The 23,395-nt window shown below is 38.7% G+C and overlaps 1 protein-coding gene across 5 annotated transcripts in view; it reads right to left on the bottom strand.

Moving 5' to 3' along the window:
- snx29 (sorting nexin 29) overlaps positions 1-23,395 on the bottom strand; it is a 257,459-nt gene that overhangs the window by 88,902 nt on the left and 145,162 nt on the right. For 4 of the 5 annotated variants that reach the window (XR_005993473.1, XM_041815460.1, XM_041815459.1 and 1 more), the window contains exons 16-18: positions 9,920-10,036; positions 4,892-4,947; positions 4,419-4,500 (exon numbers count right to left, since the gene is read on the bottom strand). Coding sequence is in view for 4 of the 5 variants with exons in the window: in XM_041815460.1 (XP_041671394.1) it covers positions 4,419-4,500; positions 4,892-4,947; positions 9,920-10,036 (255 nt within the window). In the remaining variant the exon portion in view is untranslated. Of the gene's footprint in view, positions 1-4,405; positions 4,501-4,626; positions 4,669-4,891; positions 4,948-9,919; positions 10,037-23,395 lie in introns of those variants that run through there. The other variant, XM_041815462.1, reaches the window with a different exon arrangement.

Below are 23,395 nucleotides of genomic sequence, written 5' to 3' on the forward strand. Positions count from 1 at the left end.
GCCAGAAAATGCCCATTCGAAATCATTTGGATTGAGATATTTTTATCAGAGTGTCCATTTTCAATAGGGAACCCGGACCCAACAATCTGTGCACGTTGGTCTGAGGATGTAATTGGCAGGATTGAGAGGAATTCAAACAATGCATCTCATTTGCAATTGTCCGGTTCCATCCTGTTGGGAGAATGGAGATTATTTCACACAAAAAAAGGTGTCAGAGCGCTCTCAGCTTGTGCCCCGTGCTGTGAATTTACATCCATTATGTATAAGCTGAGCCAGGCTGAGCTCTGCAGCCACTCAGTCCTGACTATCAGCATGAGCTGAGGATGTGTCACCTGTCTTTCTCCGTCCCATATGGTTACCTCTGACTAACGTTACAGCTGTAGCTCCTGGCTACACAGCAGATAACGGCTCAGTGTGCGTTCCTGTATTTGCACGCATGTCGACAAAGGGGTCTGTTCAGCCAAAGATGTGACTACTGTGCCTTGAATTTCTAGGTATATCTGTATTTTCTAGCTTCTCTATATGCATATCCATCCAATCAAGAATACATTTTGTCAGTTATCAAAGCAGACATGTGCCAATTCATGTGTATTACTGCAACAGCCTCTGTGTTTCCTACAAAAATTTAACCAAGGGACTCAATATCTAACTGCATGTTTATGTGTCTGTGTGGCCTTCAATTATAAAATGTGCATAGAGACCAGTGCATTGGAAGAAGTCCAGGTCAGAGAAGTAAAGGAACACATGTACAGTGCCAACTTAATAAACACACTCCGATGTTATAAAGTTAAATAGTTTGGAGTCAAACACTCATCTTCCTCTTAAACCCTTAACTCAGTCATAAAAATATGTATTTCCCAATTAAGAAGCTTAATGTTTAATTTGCTTCCTCTCAAGTTTCCTTTTTCCCCTGCTTAAATATCCAAGCGATATTATGGTGTACAACGAAACCAAACAGTAGGATGACCATGTAGACACAACCTCTAGTGAATGTGACAAAGTCACAGAGGAAATTATACTCTATGAAGCAGTGGTTGTGTTTTTTGAACTGCTCCCAGTTCAGCTCCGAACACACCTTGATTAGATAAGTGTCTATCACACAGCTAAGAGTTGATGTGCTGGTGTCACTGCAGCTTTGTCATAACTTCTGATGAGACCTGATTACAAACTTTGAAGTGACACTGCAGAGAAAAGTGAAGTCATTATTCAGATTTAGCTTTTAGGTCAAGAAAAGCTTTTATGGGGAACCACGTGATAACAGCAACAACAGAAACAGTCAGCCTTGCACATGAACTTGCACAGTAAACTCACAGTTGCAGAAGCACTTCTTTAAAGCACTTCAGTAAAATTATTATCACCAACCAGTGGGTGTTTTTAATGAGGAAGCAAGAAATCAGTAACAATGCAAAGCCAAAGGATTGGCCAGATTCCATGTCTGTCATCAGGCCGATCCATCTTTCAAAGCTCCAGTCTGAAACAATTGTGTCTGGTCTCCGAACAGACCAGACCAATCAGCATCTTTGAGGACAACAAGGTGGTAGTTATGGGTAGGGTTTAGCTGTATTGCAAGCTCTTAATGGGCTCTTATCCAGTGTTCATTCTGACAGCTATTTTATTTTAGTCTCAGTCTTAGTCTTTAGATCAAAAGCCTTTTAGTTTAAGTCACATTTTAGTCATTTCTACCCTTTATAGCTTTAGTCTAGTTTTAGTCGACAGCAACTCAACAAACATTTAACTCTAGTTTTAGTCCATAAAAAGTCCCCAAATTTAAGAATTTACTTTAAGTCCAAACATTTATTCTCTTGCCTGAATCTGGCACCAACTTTATGGTAGTGTGTTCTATGCACCCTGCCAAACCTGGGATCCCTGCTTTCAACAGCTGAGAGGCAAAAGAGATACAGATGCGTTGTATTTTGGCAGATTGACCCGCAGTGGAGAAATATCATGGATACTGAATGTCCGATGAAAACTAAATTACATTTTAGTCAATTTTAATTGCCAAAGATCTTTTATCGGTAGGTCTTAGTCTGGTCTTTTTCACGGGAAATACGGCTGTCCACGAACATTTTTAGTCAACGAAATTGACACTGCTCTCGCCCAGATGGATGTGAGACATAACCCATGCAATGGATATGTAAAACAGCTTTTCTGGCATGCCAGGTTAATATGGATAGCACTCTAGGGAGTGAAAGGCTCAGCCCCAGTGCACCCCTTTCCCCTAACACTTATACCTTTGTGTTCCCATTAAAAACCATCAGAACGGTGGGGTAGAGCAAAAAGTACCAGCGCAACATGGCTCTTTGAACAGAGATTTGAGAGACACAGTGTAAATCGAGTGTTAAGGGAAATCTCTCACTATGCCTTTCAAATCATCGGCAAGAAAGCCACTAAAGAGGTGAACAAATAACAGTAGTGTCTCCATAAATAAGACAGTCTGATGAAAATGTATATTGTTTCAATGCAACGCATTATGTTCCTTTCAGTTAAAAAAAAGTACTTTAAAACGTCCTTCAGAGTAGAAATGTTTGGTACTGTCATGTCTGTTTTAAGTTAATGTCATCTGCAAATACTAATTACATATCAGGAACTTTTAAGGGTTGACCAACTTTGTAAGGGCTGATTTTCCACTACCCTTCTAACTCTAATTCTGATGACAATCAAGGGATAGAGGTAAAAGTGAAAACTGGACTGAGCCACAAACACAAAAGGGCCGTTGCCATAAAGTCCCAAACGAATGTGACTTGTGACTCGCATATTGTAAGGACACATTTGTATCGTGGTAATAGAAATATATTGTTAATGGTTTCAATTTGCAACACTGCAAAAACTCAAATCCAAGCACGTAAATATTATGGATTTCTTGCCGACAATACTAAATAATACTTATTCCAAGTCACAGTCATGTGCAAAAAGAAGCACTGCCTTGCTTATTGTAAGTTGATTAAGAAAAAAAAAAATCAGCAAATGGGGCAAGCAAAAAGTAAGTGTGACCTGTGCTTTGAGCAGTGGGATAAATGTAAACAGGAAAAGCACTATACAAGCTAAAGCCCATTTGCCATTAGAATTTAATGTTAAGTGTGTGTAAAAATGAGTAGAACTAACTAATTTGGACTTAAGTTTGGATTTCTCAGCTAAATGTTATGAAAATTAATGTACTGACTTATTTTTAACAATATATTAGACAGAAACACTTTATTAAATTTGATTTTTCTGCAATGAAAGGAAATGGCTAACTTTAACCTGCTAGCTCATCATGCTTACACAGTTAATATTACTAACTACAGCACTGCAGACAAGAAACTAGTGTTGTAGTACTCAAGAACTGTCTTGGTCTTGAGACCATGTTTTGAAGGTCTTAGTCTGGTCTCTGAATTGAGAGCGTTCAGTCTCAGAATTGCTGGACTCAGGATTTTCTTTCAAGACCGGTCAAGACCACCACTGATATGCTATTCTTTGACATCATTAATGTGATAATAAGGAAAAACCCTTGCTAAAACGACAAAAGTCTTCAATTCATGTGTATTTTAAACAAACAGGTATTATCCATATAAACCACTCATTAAAAGTATCATTATATCTTTATACATCTATTATTATGTTATATCTGATAACTTAACTATGGGAACAGAATTATGTATGGACTCATGATGTAATAAGCCAACAAATTAAATGTATTATGATGAATGCTATAAATAAATAGAGAAACAGGAATCTCCACACCAAATTTCATGTTAATATATTAAAATTTTTATGACACTACGTGCTTAAAACTAGCCTGACAGCTGAATGGTCACAAGTTCAAATTCCAACTTCCAAACGGCACCAGACAAAAGTAGAAAAATACATCACTTGAATAAATTGAATAGATATGTACACTCAATGTCAAGGCAAAATACCAGTTTGTTGTTGAGATCTTTCATTTTGGAACAAAAAGGGAGTCCGAACAATCGACTAACTAGAAAACAATCCTGGCACAGCCTAAAGCTGCACAGCTACCATGGTCATAACCAGAAATCTCATTAAATTTAAAATAAAGAAAAGGGCAGGAAGAGTGTTCTTTCTAAGCACTTTAACAGAGTTGAGCGGCAAACAAAGCCCTGAGTGCAACAATGCTAATGAACATTGATGATGAGGTATTAATGCAAACTTGGTTCGATGTATAATTACTTTACAGATTGCTCATTTGTTCCCTTGCAGCTTGGCTTAATGAACTTGTAACTCCATCACTCTTTTGTTTAGTTTAACTCAAACAAATGGATCACAAAAAACTCTCACTACCTCACTGCTTCTGTTTTAATTTGCTGCTTTGTCCACTGGGGAAGGGTTCCCTATGGTATGTCCTTATGTGCACTTGTTAGCTTTCCAGGCAAACGGAGGACGCTGCTCTGAGAGACAGATGTTAAAGACGATGAGTGTACCTGATAGACATGGTAGGCGTTGGCAGCTCGGCCCTGCAGGAACACAGAGGGGATCCACACGTTGATGAGAGCACGATGAGCCCTGTATGACACACAGCAAACCATCCCCACTGGGGTCATCATCATCATCATCATCATCACCATTACTCTCAGCAGGAACATCAACAGTGAGTCAGAACTTTTACAAGAATGCTACAGCAGATAGCACCTTTTGTTGGTCGAACACCTCTAAATCTACCAGAATCTTGATCTGAGAACAACAAGAATGAATGAATGTGTGAAGAAAAATGTTTAGGCTTTGTCAACAATTAAACTTGTAACAACAAACCAAACAGTAACAAAGTTGAGAGAAGATACTTTGCATACATAGGTATGCATCTTTTTCAACATCCAAAACAAGAGACAGAAAAGGGGCAAGGCAGAAATCATTTAAAACAAGAAAATGTTGGTAGGTAAAGAATAAATATTCTTACGTCTCAAAGTCAGACAGACTGGGGTCATCTGACGTCTGGCTTAAATCACCTGGTACCTGAAAAATAAGCAGAAAAGTTTAATTTAATAGGGAGTAATAACAAAAAAATCATCCATTATGCACTTAGCACTGACGTACAAACACTTAACAGAGGAACTTTTTTCTGAAGGGGTTCATCCCAGATACAAGGAGGAACATGCAAAGATTATTAAGTTGCTCAACTGATGTATGCTTAAAAGGAAGACAAGAATGAATAGCAAAAAAGACTGATGCAGATATTCTTGCACAAAAAGCAACACTAAGCTGACTGCACACTTCCCTCTGCCCTGACTCAGGAACATGTGAACATCAAGTGCTGCAAGTTAGAGTCAATAAAGCCAAAAACACCCATATAGCATTAGCTACAAATAATGGTCATTGATTAGTAGCAGGAAAGTTAGCCATCAGTCATGAATTAGAGTTGAAATAGTACAAAGTTAACAGTTTGAAACTTGGCTGAAAGTAATGAAAACATGTCAGTTTTGTGGCTTGTTATCTGAACTTGCCTGTAAACTGCTGATATATCCTGGTAAAAAGTGATTGTTGAAATGATTATCTTAAAATTTTGAATAAACTGTTGACTACATTAGTTAGGTAAGTATCCACTAGTACTCCAACTCTTATGAAATTACAGTTGCCTGGACAGCTTAGATGATGGTGGTTGAAATGTTTAGCCTGCAAAGTTACATTAGCATTTATCACTGCTAAAAGTAATATGATACAGTTGCGATAGTCAGCTAGCAAGTGAATAGCTGAAATAATTAGCTAGAAAATACACAGTTTACAAGTTTGTTTTGGGGTTATGTTTAAACATATAGTATGTAAATTTCAATGTCAAACAAAAACAAAATAAGATGTAAAGACCAGCGAGGCTCAGCTGCACCCATCTCCAGTTTACTTCTTGTTTTGAACTGAGGACTCCATCCCTAAAAACCATTCTCTGTAAAGTGCTTTCACAAAACAGTGAACTAACGTTCCATTGATGAATTTTACAAAATGAAGTAGAAAAGATCTTAATAAAGGCCTTCCTGTTGATGCAACTCACAAAGCATTCTGGGATTGCTCAATGTGTGAACCAAGAAGGACACTTTTTAATGGCTTTTCACATCAAAAGTATTTTGTGGAAACATTTTTTTTAATGAACTCAAAACAAGAAGTTAGCTGTGGAGGTTTGCATCTGGAATGTGGCATCTGTAGCAGCAGGCTTGGTCCCTACTCCAAGGTTCCTACACACTTAAAAAAAGAAAAAAATTTAAGACTTTTTAAGACATTTTTAAGATCTAAATTGAGAAAAAAAATTATTCTAATTAAATTAGATGTGTCAACAGTAGAGCAGCACTCAGAAGCAGTTCCCACTTCATTATGTAGCAGCCTTTCAAGTAACATCTAATGTTTGCAGGGCAATGGTACACAGGTTGTCTATATAAATTGCATTCGAGAAGTAATTTTGAAAATTCATACTGACATTTCAAAGCAAAAAATTCTAGAAATTGTATATTTAAATTTTAGCTAAATGTAATAAATTTGAAATTGACTAGTTAGCTGTGAAGTAATTTAATTCAATTTTACTCATCTAACATATACAAATGTAAACTCAAGCAAAGAAATAAATATCTAAAACAAATGTACAAACAGTTGACTTGTTGTCTTTAAAAGAAAAAATCCAAATAGCTTCAATTCACAGTAGAAACTTTTGGATGTTATAAACATTAGAAAAGCTTACAACAAGTTATTGAACGATCAGGCTAGGTAATGAATTAGCAACCAAGCTAAAAGGCTAAGATTGGCTGAGGTAAAAATGGTTTCACAGCAAAAAGTCATAAACAACTGTCTAGATTTACAGAATAGACTGATGAAGTTGGTCAAAGATAACAGATAAACAGTTGCAACACTAATGTTAATGTAATCCATTATTAGTCAAAATGTAAGCCTAAAAGGATAGGACAAAGAAACAGATGTTAGCCAGTAACAATGGGCATAATCATTTGAATGAATTATCTTAAGAAATTCAAAGCTACTTTTACAGCTTATAGGAATATAAGAAAATAAATAATCCAATAATGTGTTCTTTTTGGTATAAATATATTCTTCAAGTATTATCAACACAACTGGAAGATGACTGGTGGTGCTGATCAAGGGCTACCTGACTGTTCCTCTGACATTGCTCCAGGGTGAATGAGATTTAGCAGTTTGGGAACCCCCACAGTAACAACAGACTGTTTAATCATCTGGATTACTCATCTGGAAGGTTTCATATGTCTTGTCTGTGTGTGCTACTGTTAATTGATGTTACCCTCAGTTAGTGACATTTATCCTAACATGACACCCTCAGAAATGTGTGTGGGAGCTCATCAAGCCTGATATTCTATTCACTCTTTACAAGCCCCCATCTCCCTTGAGGAATCACATGAGCAGGCCCAGATGTTGGACTTCTGGATGAGTGTGTTTTTGTGTGAAAAAGTGTCTGTTGTCTCTCCATCTCTGTTGTCCAGAGCTGGCCTGTCTGCTTTCAGCCCTCCCACTGAGACTATCGAAAACCTGGGCTGAAACACTTTCACCACTGCACCCTTCCAGTGGGGTGTCCCACATCCAGGCTTTGATCGGACTGTCCAAGAGTTACACACAAACATAGACAGAAACCCTGAAAGGAATGGACGAGTGTGAGAAAAGAATGTTGGTTTATAGAGGAGAGGAGAGGAGAGGAGAAAGTGACCCGACTTTGATCGTCTGCAGCGGCTCTTGAATGCTGGGAACATGCAGCGATATACAAAAACACACAGTCGGTGAATGGTCCAGCAGAGCAGGGCTGAAGCTGGGGGATAAGAGGTCCTATCTTCAGCCCAGGGCTCCCATCACTGCCGCCGTATCAGCTCTCACTGTGGACAGCGTGTGCGTGTTTGTTGTTGTGTGTCCAAAGTGCTTCAAGCTCTCCTGAGCATGACCAGATGTTGGCATTCTGTGCCTGTTTGTTGTTATTGTAGAGGACAACTCTGAAAAAAAGCAGCTTGTTTGAAGTCCCCTCTAACAGAACAAATGGATAGTTAGCATTGGAGGCGAGTCACTGTGGTTAGGCAGACGCTGAAAGGGAAAATCAAACCTCATCAGTAGAAAAGTAGAGAGATGTGAGCACACACTGTTTGACTGACAGATTATCTCTGGGAACTGCAGTGCAGCAGCATGAAAGAGAAAGGAAGACAGAGGAATCTGACAAATCAAAACTTCAAGGAAAATGCTGCTAACTGTTATTTGCAGCCGTTGAGTGTAGGAAAAAATGAGCAGAGGACCACAAACAGGATAAGTGGATGAAAATCAAACAAAATCACCATGTGGTGGGTTGAGAACTGACAGAAAGGAGGAGGGAAACAGAGAGCACATAAATCATATGAGATGCCACATCACCCTGTGGGTGTGTGTGAAGCTCTGTGAAAAAATATTTGCACCCTCTCCTTATTTCTTTTGTCACATTTGTCATACTTAAATGTTTTAGATCATCAAACTATTTTTAACATATGCAAAAAATTTTAAATTAAGATTTCATTTCTAGGGGAAAAGGCATTCAAACCTACCTGGCCCTATGTGAAAAAAGGAAGTTTCACTACTAACACCCAGGCCTGATTCCTGCCAGACCTGTTGAATCAAGAAATCACTGAAATAGAACTGGTCTAATAAAGTTAAGTAGGCTTAAAGCAACACTGACATCCATCGGTCTGGAAAGAGTTTAAAAGGCATTTCTGAGGCTTTAGTGAGAGCCATTATCCATAGATGTGGAAAACTTGGAAAGGTAGTAAATCTTCCAAGGAGTGGCTGGCCAACCAAAATTACTCCAAGAGTGCATCAACGATTTATCCTAGAGGTCACAAAAGAACCCAGAACAACATCTTAAGGCCTACCAGCCTGATTTGACTCAGTTAAGGTTGGTGTTCAAGATTCAACAATAAGAAAAAGACCGGGCAAAAGTGGCATCCATGGGAGTGATCCATGGCCAAAACCACTGCTAGCACACAAAGAAGAATGCTTGGCTATCAGTTCATGACCTCAAGCTCAAGCAGCCGAACAGTGATCCCAAACACACCAGCAAGTCCACCTCTGAAACAAAATTGGGTTCAAAAAATAGAAAGGCAAAAGCCCAAAAATAATATAAAAAAAAAAACTAGAAAGGCAAAAAGGCTCAAAATAAATATTCAAAAAATAGAAAATAAAAAAGTCAAAGTATTTATTATAAAAAGAAAAAAAAGCCATGAAATCTAGAAAAATCTAAACCTAGAAATGCAAAAAGCCCAAAAATAAACATAAAAAATAGCAAAACACCAAAAAAAAACCTTTAAAAACCTAGAAAGACAGCAAGCCCTAGGACAATAGGAAAAAAAAAACTAGCAAAAACTAGAAAGGCCCAAAATAAATCTTAAAATACAAGAAAAGCAAAATGCCCAAAAACAAATCTTTAAAACAAATAAATTGTAAGGGGAAAAGCCCAAAAATAAATTTCATAAAAATATACAAAAGAAAAGAGCCAAAAATACATTAAAAAACAGCAAAAAGCTGCCAAACAATCCTAGAAAAAAAAACTAGAAAGGCAAAATGCCCCAAAAATACATTTAAAAAACAGAAAAGCAAAACGCCCAAAATTAGATATTTAAAAATTATAAAGAAGCTCAAAAATATCTAGCTATCTAAATATATGCATTAAAAAAAACTACTAAAGCAAAAGGCCCAAAAATAAATCTTAGGTTGCTCCCTATGGATGCCAGCGGCCCAGGCTCAAATCTACCCTGTGGCTTTTTCTTAGCATCTTTCTAGTGCTTAACATTGTTTTTTTGGTTCTATCTACTGTCTAGTCTCTCAAATAAAGGCAAAAAGCTCAAAAAAATAAATCTTGAAAGAAACACTGATCCAATAATTTAAGAGTGACAAATGTGCAAATAGTGTAAGAACTGTGAAAGGGGGAAAATACTATTTTCACAGCACTGTGTGTGGGTTTCCAGTCACTCACTGGTCCTCTCAGGTCAATGAGTTCCTGTCTCATCTGGACAATGAGGTGGTCTTTGGCCATGAGGGAACGGTACAGGCGCTCATTAAACTCGATCAGCTCACCGTGCATCTCGGCCACCTGCACAAAGAGCACAAAATACACAAGAACACATAAATAAACCATGCTGTGGAAAAATCAAGCACTTTTATGTAAACATTGGACCACAGAAAGTCATGCAACTACATTAAATATAGCAAGAGAACATTATGAATTGTTCAGGCTCAGTTTAGCACACAAAAGGAGGCAGCACTCCAGGTGAGACGAAATGAATTTGGACAGCTGGGCAGATTCTGGGAAACAGTCAAACCCATGATAGAGAGGGGAGGGAGAGAGAGACGGACAGAGGGGTGAGAGACACAGAGAGACACAGGCAGGGAGAAAGAGGTGAAACCAGTTCATACATTTAACAGTCAGACTCCTGCCAGCATGCTAATCAATTGTCATCAGCTTTAACAAACCTTGACGTGGTATTTACATCTGTGTGAATGTGTGAGCTCATCCAAACATGGCCGAGCTGAGGTGTGTGTGTGGTGTGTGTGTGTCTCCCTAACCAGGCTGGACAGAGCAGACAGGTCTCTGTCAGCGGACTGACAGCTGTGACACACACTCTGCTGTATGGAGGATACCTGCTGTCACTGCCGCTTCAGCAGAGCGCCGTCGCAGGCTGACAGGTAAGCAGAGCCCCTGCGTTACTGTGGCTCCAACAGCGGCCTTCATGCATTAACTTTTCACATCACATTAAAGAGCCCACACACTGCCATTAAGAGGAAGAGAGAGAATAACAACTCCACAATAATCCTAATAAATTTGATTTATAAACACTTGACAGAATTAAAGCTTCGTAAAATATAATGAGCATTTCATTGTGATTTCAGTTTATATCATGAGGAATACAGCCCACAATTACATGCCGAAAATATCAGGCACTAGCACATACAGGCAGTGTTTTATATCAATCAACCAGGTCAATTGTGTTGGTGATGCACAGATGTACATAAAGATGTGCATTCTTGATTTCAAACTTTGACATTGTTTTGTCACCAAGCAGAAAAAATCTAGTGTCCTTGTTGTATTTAAACCATTTCTGTGTAGCTTCCACCGATGCTTGAGGTCATTTTCTTACCAGAAAATAAACCTCTCCCTAGCCAGAGTTCAATTGCAGACTGAACAGGATTTTCCTTTATTTTGCGGCATTTGTTTTACCCTCTACATTTACAAGCCTTCCAGGACCAGCTGCCGAGAAGCATCCCCACAGCATGCTGCTGCCACCACCGTGCTTCACAGTGGGAATGGTGTGTTTGTGGTGATGTGCAGTGTTTGGTGTCTACGAAACATGGCGTCTTGTCTGATGGCCAAATAGCACCATTGTGGTCTCATCAGACCATAGAACCTTCTCCCACTAAACCGGGGAGTCTCCAACATGCCTTTGGTGAACTCCAGTGGAGATTTTGCATGACTTTTCTTCAATAGTGACGTTCTTTTTGCAACTCTCCCACAAAGCTTTGACTGGTGAAGAACCCCAGCAACAGCTGTTGTCTGCAGAGTCTCACCTGTCTCATCTGCTGAAGCTTGTAACTCCTTCAGAGTAGTCATAGGTGTCTTGATGGCCTCTATCACTTGTCTCCTTGCACAGCCACTCGGTTTGGGAGGAAGGTCTAATACATGCAGATTTATACATGTGCCATATTCCTTCCATTTACTGATGATAGATTTAACTGAATTCCAGGAGATGTTAAGTTCCTTGGAATTATTTTTTCAATCATCTCTTGACATATACTGTTCATAAACCTTTCCTCTGAGTTGCTTGGAGTGTTCCTTTGCCTTCATGGTGTAATGGTAGCCAGGAATACTGATTAACCAATAACTTGAGCTTCCAGACATAAGCGTCTTTATACTTCAATCACTTGAGACACATTCACTGCGCGCGGGTGATCCCCATTTCACTAATTGTGAACTCTTGTTGAATTAGATCAATCACTTTAAAGGGAGTAATTATTTATGCAGTCTCTTATTCTAACTTACACATCTTTGTTTAATTGACATTATGTTGTAGAAATCTATTTTCACTTTGACATTTGGACTTTTTTTGTGAAAAAAAGCCCAACTATATGACCAAGAGTAATTTATAAAATCAATAAAGAGGTCAAACATCCGAGGAGTTGAAAACCTTTTTCAGGTACTGTTTTACTGATTTCCACATCACACCTTTCTGATAAAACATAAAAACTCTTGAATTCGGTCCATGGTGCACTCCACATTTTAAAGTCTTCAGTTGCTATAGCAGCCATACATCAGTTTTACAAATAGCAAGGCTACAGCAGACTGTGTTTAGCCCTCATTGTTGGTTTCAGACTTTCTCATTGCCAAAAGTTACAAACATATCTCCTTCAAACTCACATCTAAGCGCTCCCTTTTGTGATCGTGAAGTTGTTTTCTACGTGCATGAAGGAGAGATATGAAGTGCAAAAGAGCAATCAGATTCAATCTTCATTCAGTAAAGCAGCATTTATCATTTCACTGCAAAGTCACAGGAACAGACTGTACTGTGACTCTGAGGGTCTGCTGTTTGTAACCTTAAAATCAGACTGATTTTCACAAATGTCACAAACATAGTCTTTTACTAATAGAAGGGCTTGATAAGCTTGCTTCTCCCTTGTAAATGTCATCTAATTGAATGTTAAAGATGCAATGCAGAGGTTTAACAAAGGAAATACAAATTTACTGCATCAATAATTCTGTTAGATTTTGTTAACAGAGAGGAAAAGCATCCAGAGATAATGTTAAATAATTAAAATGTTTTCTGTTGTTGCACAAGATTGAACTTAATATGAAAAACACAAAACCCCTCGCAAAATGAGACTAATGATAAGACATATAGGCCTAGTAATTACAAGTGTCCATGTACTGAAAGACTATTACTTAATGGAGTCTCTTGTAATAAATCAATTATTCATTAACACAAACACTGCTACAGCCAGAGAAAGTTTCAGCCGAACGGCTCAGCTTTATTTGCATTTCCGGCTGTCTTTGTTTCTCTATATTACTGTTTAACTGCAGCTCAGAAGTTATGAAGGGAATAAGAATAAGTGTATCCTCAGGCAGGCTGCTAAATCTCTGCACTGTCAAACACAACCAGAGCTCTATAGGCGGTAATCCACACCAAGTAGAAAGCAAAGATGCTGCAACAAGCCCGGGAGTTATGAAAGGCCTTCAATCCCTGCAGCAGATTTCAGACACAATCACTTCTACACTTCTTAACTCAGGAAAAATACATATGATTTTAACTTTAGTGATACAAACAAAGAAAAATAACAGAAGGATTATACTTCCAGGAGTACACACTGGGAGTTTTGGTACTGTTAGGTTGAGACCATGAGAAAACTGCAGCAAACTATTGGGGCTTGATGTTTTGATTTACCATGTTTTATTTTAACGCAATAAACAGAGTGCTCAGTCTATACCTACAGTCCAATGAGAAAGTATTTGCCCCCTCCAGATTTCTTGTTATTTTTTTTTTGGGGAATATTTTCACACTTTGGAAAGCTTAGTTAAGTTTCACTAGCCACACCCAGGCCTGATTTCTCCCAGACCTGTTGATTTAAGAAACCACTCAGACAGAACCTGCCTGACAAAGTAAAGCTGGCTCAAAGATCTCAAATTGCAACACAACATGCCACGATCTAACAAAATTCAAAAATAGATGACAAACAAAGTCACTGACATCCTTCAGTCTTGAAAGGGTTACAAAGGCATTTCTGAGGCTTATTTGGGACTGCAGCAAACCACAGTGAGAGCCATTACCCACAAATTGGGCAAACTTGGACCAGTGGTGAACCTCCCGGGACTGCTTGGTCTACCAAAATTACGCATTAACGACTCATCAAGGGGGTAAAAATAAATAAATAAATAAACAGGAACAACCTCTAGAGACCTGTAGGCCTCACTTGAATCAGTTAAGGTCAGCGTTCATGATTCAGCAATAAGAAAAAGACTTGGCAGAAATGGCATCCATGGGAGAGTTCCAAAGCCAAAATCACTGCTGACCAAAAAGAACACATAGCTCATTACAGATGTCAGTGCATCATTTCAGTACCCCAGCCAACCTGTTGAATTTCCTGACACTACAAATGAAAGGTACAAAACATGTTAAGTTAGTTATGTGAGAGCACTGACCTTTTTTTTGGTCATTTTGCTGTCCAGAGAAATATCTCTGTTTGTTTCTTCCTACTGAGGACACAGTCACATTGACTGACACATTTACTTCACTGTTTGTCTCTGATGCGATACCTTACAAATTTTGCTTGAGCCTTTTACTTAAAGAAATTATTCATCCACTGAATTACAACACTTTTCCTGTACAAGTACTGATTCAGGCACTGTTTAGGCACCAGCACCACTTAAAAAGTATCATTAAAACAAAGATAAACCATACCCAACCCTATTTAGAATTAGGTATACTAAATGTGGACTAAAAAATAAGTGGGTATAAGTGGCCACAAACCAATGTATACCCTGCACTACACCACTGATACCAACAGTCAAACATGGTGGTGGCAGTGTGATGGTCTGGGGGTAATTTACCAGAAAATCCTGAAGGAGAATGTCCGGCCATCAGTTTGGGATCTCAACTCAAGCACACTTGGGTTATGAAGCAGGACAATGATCTGAAACACAACAGCAAGTCCTCCTCTGAATGGCTTAAAAAAATTGAAGGTTTTGGAGTGGCCTAGTCAAAGTCATAAGTCAAGACTTTGAAAATCTCGGCTGCAAAACAATAAAGCACAGCCAATGGAAATCTAAAACCAGACATCTTAGTTCTTGCTGTTATATCCTGAGAGAATCCCGCGTTTCTGGCAGTGAAAAGGACAACCAAACGCACATTGTAAGGTCAAGTTGATGGCCAAGTCCAACAGGCACATGCCATCTCCTGTTATTCTCAAGTTATGGAACAGGAAGTGTGCCCAGGAGCTCCAACTGTCCTCGACATGCCAGCTGTTCATCACCTCTATTTATTTAGCCTCCACATCTCTTAAATGGGACATTATAAAAGAGGGAATTAATTTTAAGCGTGAAGAAACCCAATTAATTCTCAGTGAGAGGGAGCTAATCAGTTTGTCATTCTCCCACTGCTTGTGTGGGTGTGAGTCTGCATGTACAGTACAGTATGTGTGCGTGCATGCACATGTTTTTTAATTTTACACACAGAATGGTTAAGCAGTGGTTGTGTGGTTAAGTGCTAGCATTGCCAATTTGATTAAACAGGAAGGTCTATCATCTCTGCTGGTATTAATGCAGGGTCATTAAGATGCAGGGCCTAGATTCAGTGCTCGTTTACTCATGCCTGGAAAACACATGTGATGGACATTATTACTCACATGCATTATACCGCCTTCTATGAGGTCTTTTTATAGTGGAGTTTAAAAAAGGCTCGCTTCAGGCTTGAACTGAGCAAAAAGAAGAAAAAAAAAATCAGCAGGACAAAGGCTAGCAAGTGGCTGCAGAAATCTTTTTAACCTAAAAAAAACAAAGATCAGAAAAAAAGATAGCCCAGCAGAAGGTGGTTATGTGGAGACGGGAACTATGAGAGATAAACAGCAACATCTGTGCAATGCAGACCAAATATTCATAATTAAGACTGCAGTATGCTGCTATCCAGTCATGTTTGGTGCTGTTATTGAGACAAAAATTGACATTTTATTGCAAACAAATACAACTCTCAAAACAGAAATCACTCCAAACTGGACTAATTTGGACCACTTATTGTGTTTAGAATGAAGGTACTTTGGAGAGGATATCATTGCAAAAGTTGACACTGGATGAAGGGTGAACAACAACGACAAAATGCCTCCATGAGGTACTCAACTGCCAGACTCTTAAAGTACAGTCACGGTCAAGAAGTAGGGCTGTGATCTGTGGGAATATTATAGGCAAGGGCTGTCCATGAGGTCTTGTGAATTGACCTTTTACCTCCAAATTTTCTTCAGTTCATCCTTGAGTCATAATGGACATCTTTGCAAAGTATAAAGAAAATCCCTCAAAGCATTCATGAAACATTTCATGCAGAAGGGGTGCACATGAGTTCTTTGACCTCGTGTCACGGTGAACATTTGTGCAAAGGCTAAAGAACATCGGTCAAAGCTTTTTTGATTGTGTTCATATTAATGTATATGGGCAACCAGAAAAATTATGCCTCTGGCTTTGGCAGTATAAACGAATGAGAAGACAGTGGTATAATGTTGGACAGAAGAAGATAAATGATCAAGCATTATAAAGAGGTGAAACAACAGAATTAGTTAAAATGGACTCAAAAACAGTCTCACTGGAGTGAGGCCAAATATCTTAACCTTGCCCTGCTAACAGCTTGCAGTTAAAGCCATAAAATAATCTCCTCCATGTTAACAGATTGGCTATTGGTCAAACTTTAAAGTTAAAATTAACATTACATTGTTTTTCAGTCCTAATGATGGTAGATTAGCATGCTAGCGACCACCGTCTCCTTTTATAAACGATTGTAATATCCATCTCTATGCAGATGATATGATTTTCTATTTTTTTTTGCTTACTCTGTAGAGCTTGCGTTTGAGAATTTACAAATTTCATTGAATATCCTCCAAAATGCTAACCTGGCAGGCTAGATGGATGAGTGAAACATGTCCATCTGGAAAACCACTCATACACAGCGTTTGGGAAAGGGCACAGCCTTTGAAAAAAAAACTCAGAAGGTGATTGGATGAACATTCTGTCTGTCACATTTTTACAGGCCAATCAAAACAAAACACGTGACGTAGCCGCTAATGAGCTACACCCCTACCGAAGGAGTAAACTCCATTAGAGCTGCATAACGAGAACCATGGCGACTTTACACATGCCAGTACACGACTTTTGTCGTTTTTGAAAAGAAAGCAACTCACTGCTGTTCCTTGTTCTTCTTCTAATGAAGAAATGTCAACAAAATCTGATAAAATTGTCGCTTTGGCAGTATCCACGCTAATGTCTTCCACTATATTTGCACTGACCTTTTGTTGCTGCTTGCTTACGTCACGACTCCACCGTGCCCGAAAGTACTACCCCTCTTCGCTGATTGGTCCTGACACCCAAGTGGTTCAGACGGGAGCTTTGCAAGATGGATTCGCCAGTGAGAAACACGAAAACAGCTGAATCCATCTGCTTTGCAAGGTTACCAAAATGCAACTGTAAGCCTTAAGTTTGATCTTAATTGCAGCAAAACAAAACACATACATTTTTACCAGACTAAGATATTCCTCTTAAATGTCTACATTTATCCACACCTGATGGTGCTAATATTGAAAGAGTAACAGTGTATAAACATCTTGGGATTTCACTTGATAAGTAATCTACATTTAAATGCCATATTGATTACCTAATCAGTAAGCTTCATCAGAAACTTAGTTTATTGTACATGAAATAGGTCCAACTTCCCTTTAAACTACAGAAAAATAATTCTCAAGGCAGTATTTACATCAGAGTTAGACTACATGCCACTGCTTACTCTCTGGACTCAGTGTATCACTCTGCTCTTAGATACATAACACAACACTCATCATGGTGTTCTGTATAACAAAGCTGGTTGGTCTACTCTGGCACAGAGGCATGATTAACACCTGTATCTCTTGATTTATAAATCCCTTATTGCTTTTACAACATCTTTTTTTCAAAGATTATTTTTTGGCTTTTTATGCCTTTAATGACAGAGAAGGACAGTAGACAGAATTGGAAACAGGGATGAGAGAGTTGGGGAGAGACATGTAGGGAAGTGCCACAGGCCGGATTTGAACCCGGGGTGACCACGTACATGGGGTACACCTTAAACCACTAGGCCACCTGCACCCCCCTTTTATACTATCTTATATAACCTCTATGCCAAACTGGTAAACTGGGCTTTAACAAACTCACTCTACTGACTGTCTAATGACTCCTTATTATTTGTGCCAGTAATTGTACTAGTTGTTATTCTTTAATTGTAAATGTTGGGAAACCTCAATGATTCTAGAGATTTAAGTAAAAGTTGATGATGTTTATTTAATAGGAGTGCAACAGACAAAAATTTCAGTTCTGTAGTGCCTCTGTTTTGAACAGTGGAAATTGAGGATAACGAAACAAAACTTTTTTTTTTTTTTTCTTAATTGGGAACCAGAGAAATTCCCTTTTTGTGTAATATTTAGCCTAGTAACATTTAGCAAAATAGACTTGATAAAAAAAAAAAAAAAACATAATAATTATAAGTAGGTCTATCTGAATTGGTGTTTAATCACCTGAATTTTGTTGACTCAGAATAAGCCTTTTATTTATACATAGGGAGAGTCCCCTCCCTGTATGCTGCCATCTTGGATTTTTGCATTTTGCATGTTTCTGTGGTACCACAGAGGGAGCCAAATATCACATACACATTTTTTTATTCCACTAGTTGTCATGGCTTCCTCCAGAGAAATAAGCATCACACCCTAGAAAGTACTGTTAGATACTGTTGATATTCTTTGAAAAAAATATATAAATAAACACTACACCTTTAAATTGACATCATGACTTACACAGCAGTTCTCACCTCAAGAACAAAGTAAATTATATGTTTAAGTATTTACACTCCTCTAAAATCAGAACCACAAATATGGAAGACAGTGCCATAAATGGTATCAAAGAACATAGCAGGCAAAATGAAGCTGCTGGCACAGAGGGAAGCCTTGGTTTGTAGACGTGTAAGAGGATGCAGTAAGTGTATGTCTTCTTTAACTCAGTCTTCTCTCCTGACACTCACATCCTTAACAGGAACTCCTAAGCCAGCTTGAAGTGATGGACTCACTAACAATTTCCTTTAAACGTTTGCTGTTTGAAGTTGAAAAGCTTTCAGTGTTAAACAATAAAAGCATCACAATAAACCTGACAGCTCAACAAGTCAACAAAGTAAAAGCCTGAGAGGCTGTTATTTCTGCTCAGAGCTAAAGCTTATGGGAGAGCGGCTCAGTCAGGGGACTCCCAAGGCCATCATCGAATCACAAATAGGGAAGAAATAAGGCCAGAATGTTTTATCTTTAATAGTTAACAGTAAAGACATGTAAACATGTCTTAATAAGTGTTATTTTTATAGTCCTGTGAGAAGATGACCAATTTAATACTTGGTAAAAGATAAAACACTCATTTAGTCTGTATTAAACAGCTCAATCAATCAATCTTTTCTTGTATAGCACCAATTCATAACCAAAGTTATCTCACAACTCTTAAGAAAGAGGTCATACCTTGACTGTTCCCTCTGATGTAGACTTTTCTTAAAAATACCCAGTGTTAATCACCATGAGCTCAGCACTAGCAGTACTTAGTCATACAGTGGTGAGAAAAACTTCCCGTTAACAGGAAGCTGCAGTACCAGACTAAGGAAGAGGGGGGTGCAGAGAAAGGGACAAGAGAAACAACAAAGCTTGAAATGGAAGACAAATTTGTGGCTGTCATGGCCATAAACCTACACTCCACAGGTGTGTTTTGTTTCCCAGGTGTCCTATTACATTGATTGTTTAAACAAGAAACAGCGCCAAATGTCTACGCTCAGTTTCAGGTTTACGTTTTGCCTTTGTAGACTGCATTTATAGTTAGAGGTGTAACCAACATAAAAACCAGAGAGCTGTCTATGGGTGAAAAACAAGCCAGAGAGAAGACAGAACATCAATAAGAGCCATTGCACAAACATATGCCAAAGCCAGTGCAACCATTAGGAATATCCTGAAGAAAGAAGTAACAGCCATTGAACGGGTAGACCAGATGACGACAGAAACATTGTAAATGCTATAAAGAAATACTCTAAATCAACCGTTAGTGACATCAGCAACAACCTCCAGAGGGCACAATTGAAGGTATCACCATCTACTGTTCACAGAAGACTTCATGAAAAAAAGGACAGAGGCTACACCAGAAGATACAAACCACTCATTAGCAAGATGAACAGGAACAGGCTGGAAATAGACAAAAAAATACAGAGACGAGCCTCAAACATTCTTGGACAAAGTTTTCTGGATGAACGTTTACCAAAGTGATGGCAAGACTAAAGTCTGCTCATGATCCCAAACACACAAGCTCATCTGTGAAACACAGTGGAGGTAATGTCATGGCTTGGGATGGGATGGGCTCATTAATCTTCATTGATTATGTAACACATGATGGTAGCAGCAAAATGAACTCAAAAGTCTACAGAAACATTTTGTCTGCCAATTTCAAGAAAGATGCAACCAAACTGATTAGGAGATCCTTCATCATTAAGCAAGATAATGGCCCAAAACACACTGACAAAACAACAAAGGAGTTCAACAGAGGCAAGAAGTGGAAGGTTTTAGACTGGCCAAGTCAATCTCTACTCTTAAACCTTATAGAGCATACATTTAACCTGCTAAAGAGGAGACTGAAGGGAGAAACCCCCCAAAACAAACAACAACTAAAAGAGGCTGCGGTGAAATCCTGGAAAAGCATCAGAAAAGAAGAATGCAAAAGTTTGGGATGTCAGTGGGTCACAGGCTTGATGCAGTAATTAATTCTCATCTATTAGAAGTCCATCTGTTCTATCTATACTTTTGCTCCTCTAAAAATGTGGTGTTCTGTTACAAGTAATGCTATCTTCTAAGTGGTGTATCAGATCCAGATATAAATACCTGGAAATTAAAGCTGAAATGTTGATCTCTTGTCTCATATTCATCTTTTGATGCCAAACCCAAAAGTTTTCAGTCTGTTCCAATACTTTTGGAGGGGAGTATAAATGCCGTAGTCCACTTTTGAGATGAAAAATCAGCATTAAAGTGGCTTATACATCAGATTTTACGATAAATGTAGGCCTAACTTGTGATTATTTTCAAGAGCTCTTGAGAAAATAATGTATAATCATACAAATCCATCATTGTTGTCCCAGTATATCTTTTTGAAACTTTAAATGGTGTAGAAATATTCAAAATTTACTCATTACCATGACAAAACAGTTAAAAAAGGGTGTAAGTTATCATCTCCCAAACAACTCTCTGAAACAATTTGCATTCATGACCCACTGAAAACAATCCCACAACCCACTTTTGGGTCCCACCCACCAAGTGTGAACCACTGTAATAATAATGCTACTTCTATTTCGATGCTATTCAATCAAAAATATAAAACAATGGTGGGAAAAGGGACAGAGTATATGGTTAACAATGCTGCTTTTTAAGCCTCAAGAGGACAAGCATTTTGGCTGGAAATGTTTTGTGTAAACATGACTTTGTTTACTGAAATGTGTGGGCTTCTTTAATTAGCCAAAGCCGTTGTTGAATTGAGCTTTACTGTGCTGGAATTAAGCTATTTTGCTCAAAGTGGCTTAATTAAAGTAGGGTTGAACATTATCATTGTCTTGTAATTTTTACCATGTTAAACCACTGAATATGAGGGTAAAGGGGCTGAAACTTAATCATGAAAGAAAAGAGGTTTGACCCAGTAACAGTAATAATGACAAATGTACTCTATATCTGTATTCTTTGCTGCAGACATTACTGCCTATGTTGGCTATTCTTTATGAAACAAAGACAAATTGGTATCATTACCATGCAACAGCTGGAAGTAGAACAGTGCATTTTTAAAAAGTAAATAGAAATAAAAGTTTGCTTTGAAAACTCAAATTTTCCCAGGACCAACAGAGCAATTTAACTGCCAAAAAAATGACAGCTTCATTGCCGTATTTCAAAGAACAGTTCATGTTTTATTTATGGGTGCATAAAAAGAACATAGGCATGCTTTTATAAAAGAAATTAAAATCGTGAGGGGAGCAGGCTCAGCCCAGCTTTTGAAGGCTTAAACTCCACAGTAGTGATATTATGTAATCAGTCACACACTAGATAGACAGTGGATTGTGTTGTTTTTCCTGCTATGCCTGAAAATGGGACAGAAGCAGAGCTAATGATGCAAACTGTTGTTAGCTATCAAACACTACGTTTGGCCTACAGGGCTGCTTTGCAATGACGCAACTGCCGGCGCTGCTGGAGTCATCACAGCTGACGGCCACCAAAGTGATGCTGACCACACGTTTTCTCACATAAACACTCACTGCCACGCTATTTAAAAGTACACATGCAGATATACACAATCCGCTCCTTCACACAACGCCTTATCCTCCTCCTCTGTGATCCTCTCCCATCTTTACTGAATCTCTTTGTGTCTCTTCCTCTCCTCTCCCTCTGTGTATGATCTGATCTGAGCCGCACCAAGCTGAGCTGGCCTGAATAAGAAATAGCTAAGAAAGCCTGGGCTGAGAGGAACTCCCCAAAACGAGAGAAAAAGAGAGAGAAACGGAGCCAAAGCAGCTGTGGTGGAGCTGACCCAAAACCTGATAACCTTAATTAAACACGTACGATCAACGGAGAGGAGGAGAAAGAGGTCAAGATGGGGAGAATATTTAAAAATATGTCAGTGCTCAGACAGACAGATATGGGGCAAGAAAAGGACAGGGGCAGGGCGGGACAAGATGTCAGAACAGGCGACAGCCGACATCAGAGCTGAGGTCGAATACAGAGCAGCAGCCATGTAGACCTTAACAACACCCAGACTGTCCCTGGGAGCACCCTGGACTGGTTCTCCTCACATGTCCCCAATCAGCAGTTTTCCACTAAGGCTAACAAATTTAAGACTGCTGGTCATCCCTGTGATGTTCCTCAGGGATTTGTCTTTGGTCCTATATAACATGCAGTGTCAGGATAACTAGTCATTTAAACTAGTTATTTACTTTTTATCAGTTCAGGCCACAAAGCCGTGCAAGCAGCCCCACACCACTAGCCAGGACTGTACTACTACACCAGCAGAGTGTATGGATGGCTTCTCATAGTCCAGTGTGGGTTTCCAGTCAAGAAAATCAAGATAAAGTTACAAGTGGGCCTGGTCAGGTTAAACTGCCATATTTCTGCTTTATATTTCCACGACTTCTCTTACCTTTAGACTTGTCCACCTGTCTGAACCTAAAAATGTGTCTGTTTAGCACCGAAATTGGCTGCTAGGAACACCCCTAGTCATGTCATCATCACACGGGTGCCACTACACAGGTCATGATATTCACATGTACGCATCTTTTATGGCGTGTGTCCACAGACAGCATGTCTTTTTCCTTTGTAGGTGCAGTGTGTAATATTTAGCCTAGTAGCATTTAGGTGAACAAACTTGGTAAAATAAAGCAAAACATTTCTAAGACGGTGTATCTAAATAAGTGTTAAGTCATCTAAATTCAAAAATAGCTATTTTGAAAAAAACAACTCAGAATAAACCTTTAATTCATACATAGGGAGGGTCCCCTCCATGGAGGCCACCATCTTGGATTTTTACATGTTTCCATGGTAACATAGAGGAAAAAAGGATAAATAAAGTTATTGTATTGTATTGTATTCACATTACAGATACACATTAAATTCAACTGGTTGCCACAGTTTCCAGCAG

The sequence above is a fragment of the Cheilinus undulatus genome, linkage group 20 (genome assembly GCF_018320785.1).
Source record: "Cheilinus undulatus linkage group 20, ASM1832078v1, whole genome shotgun sequence".
Classification (NCBI taxonomy): domain Eukaryota; kingdom Metazoa; phylum Chordata; class Actinopteri; order Labriformes; family Labridae; genus Cheilinus; species Cheilinus undulatus.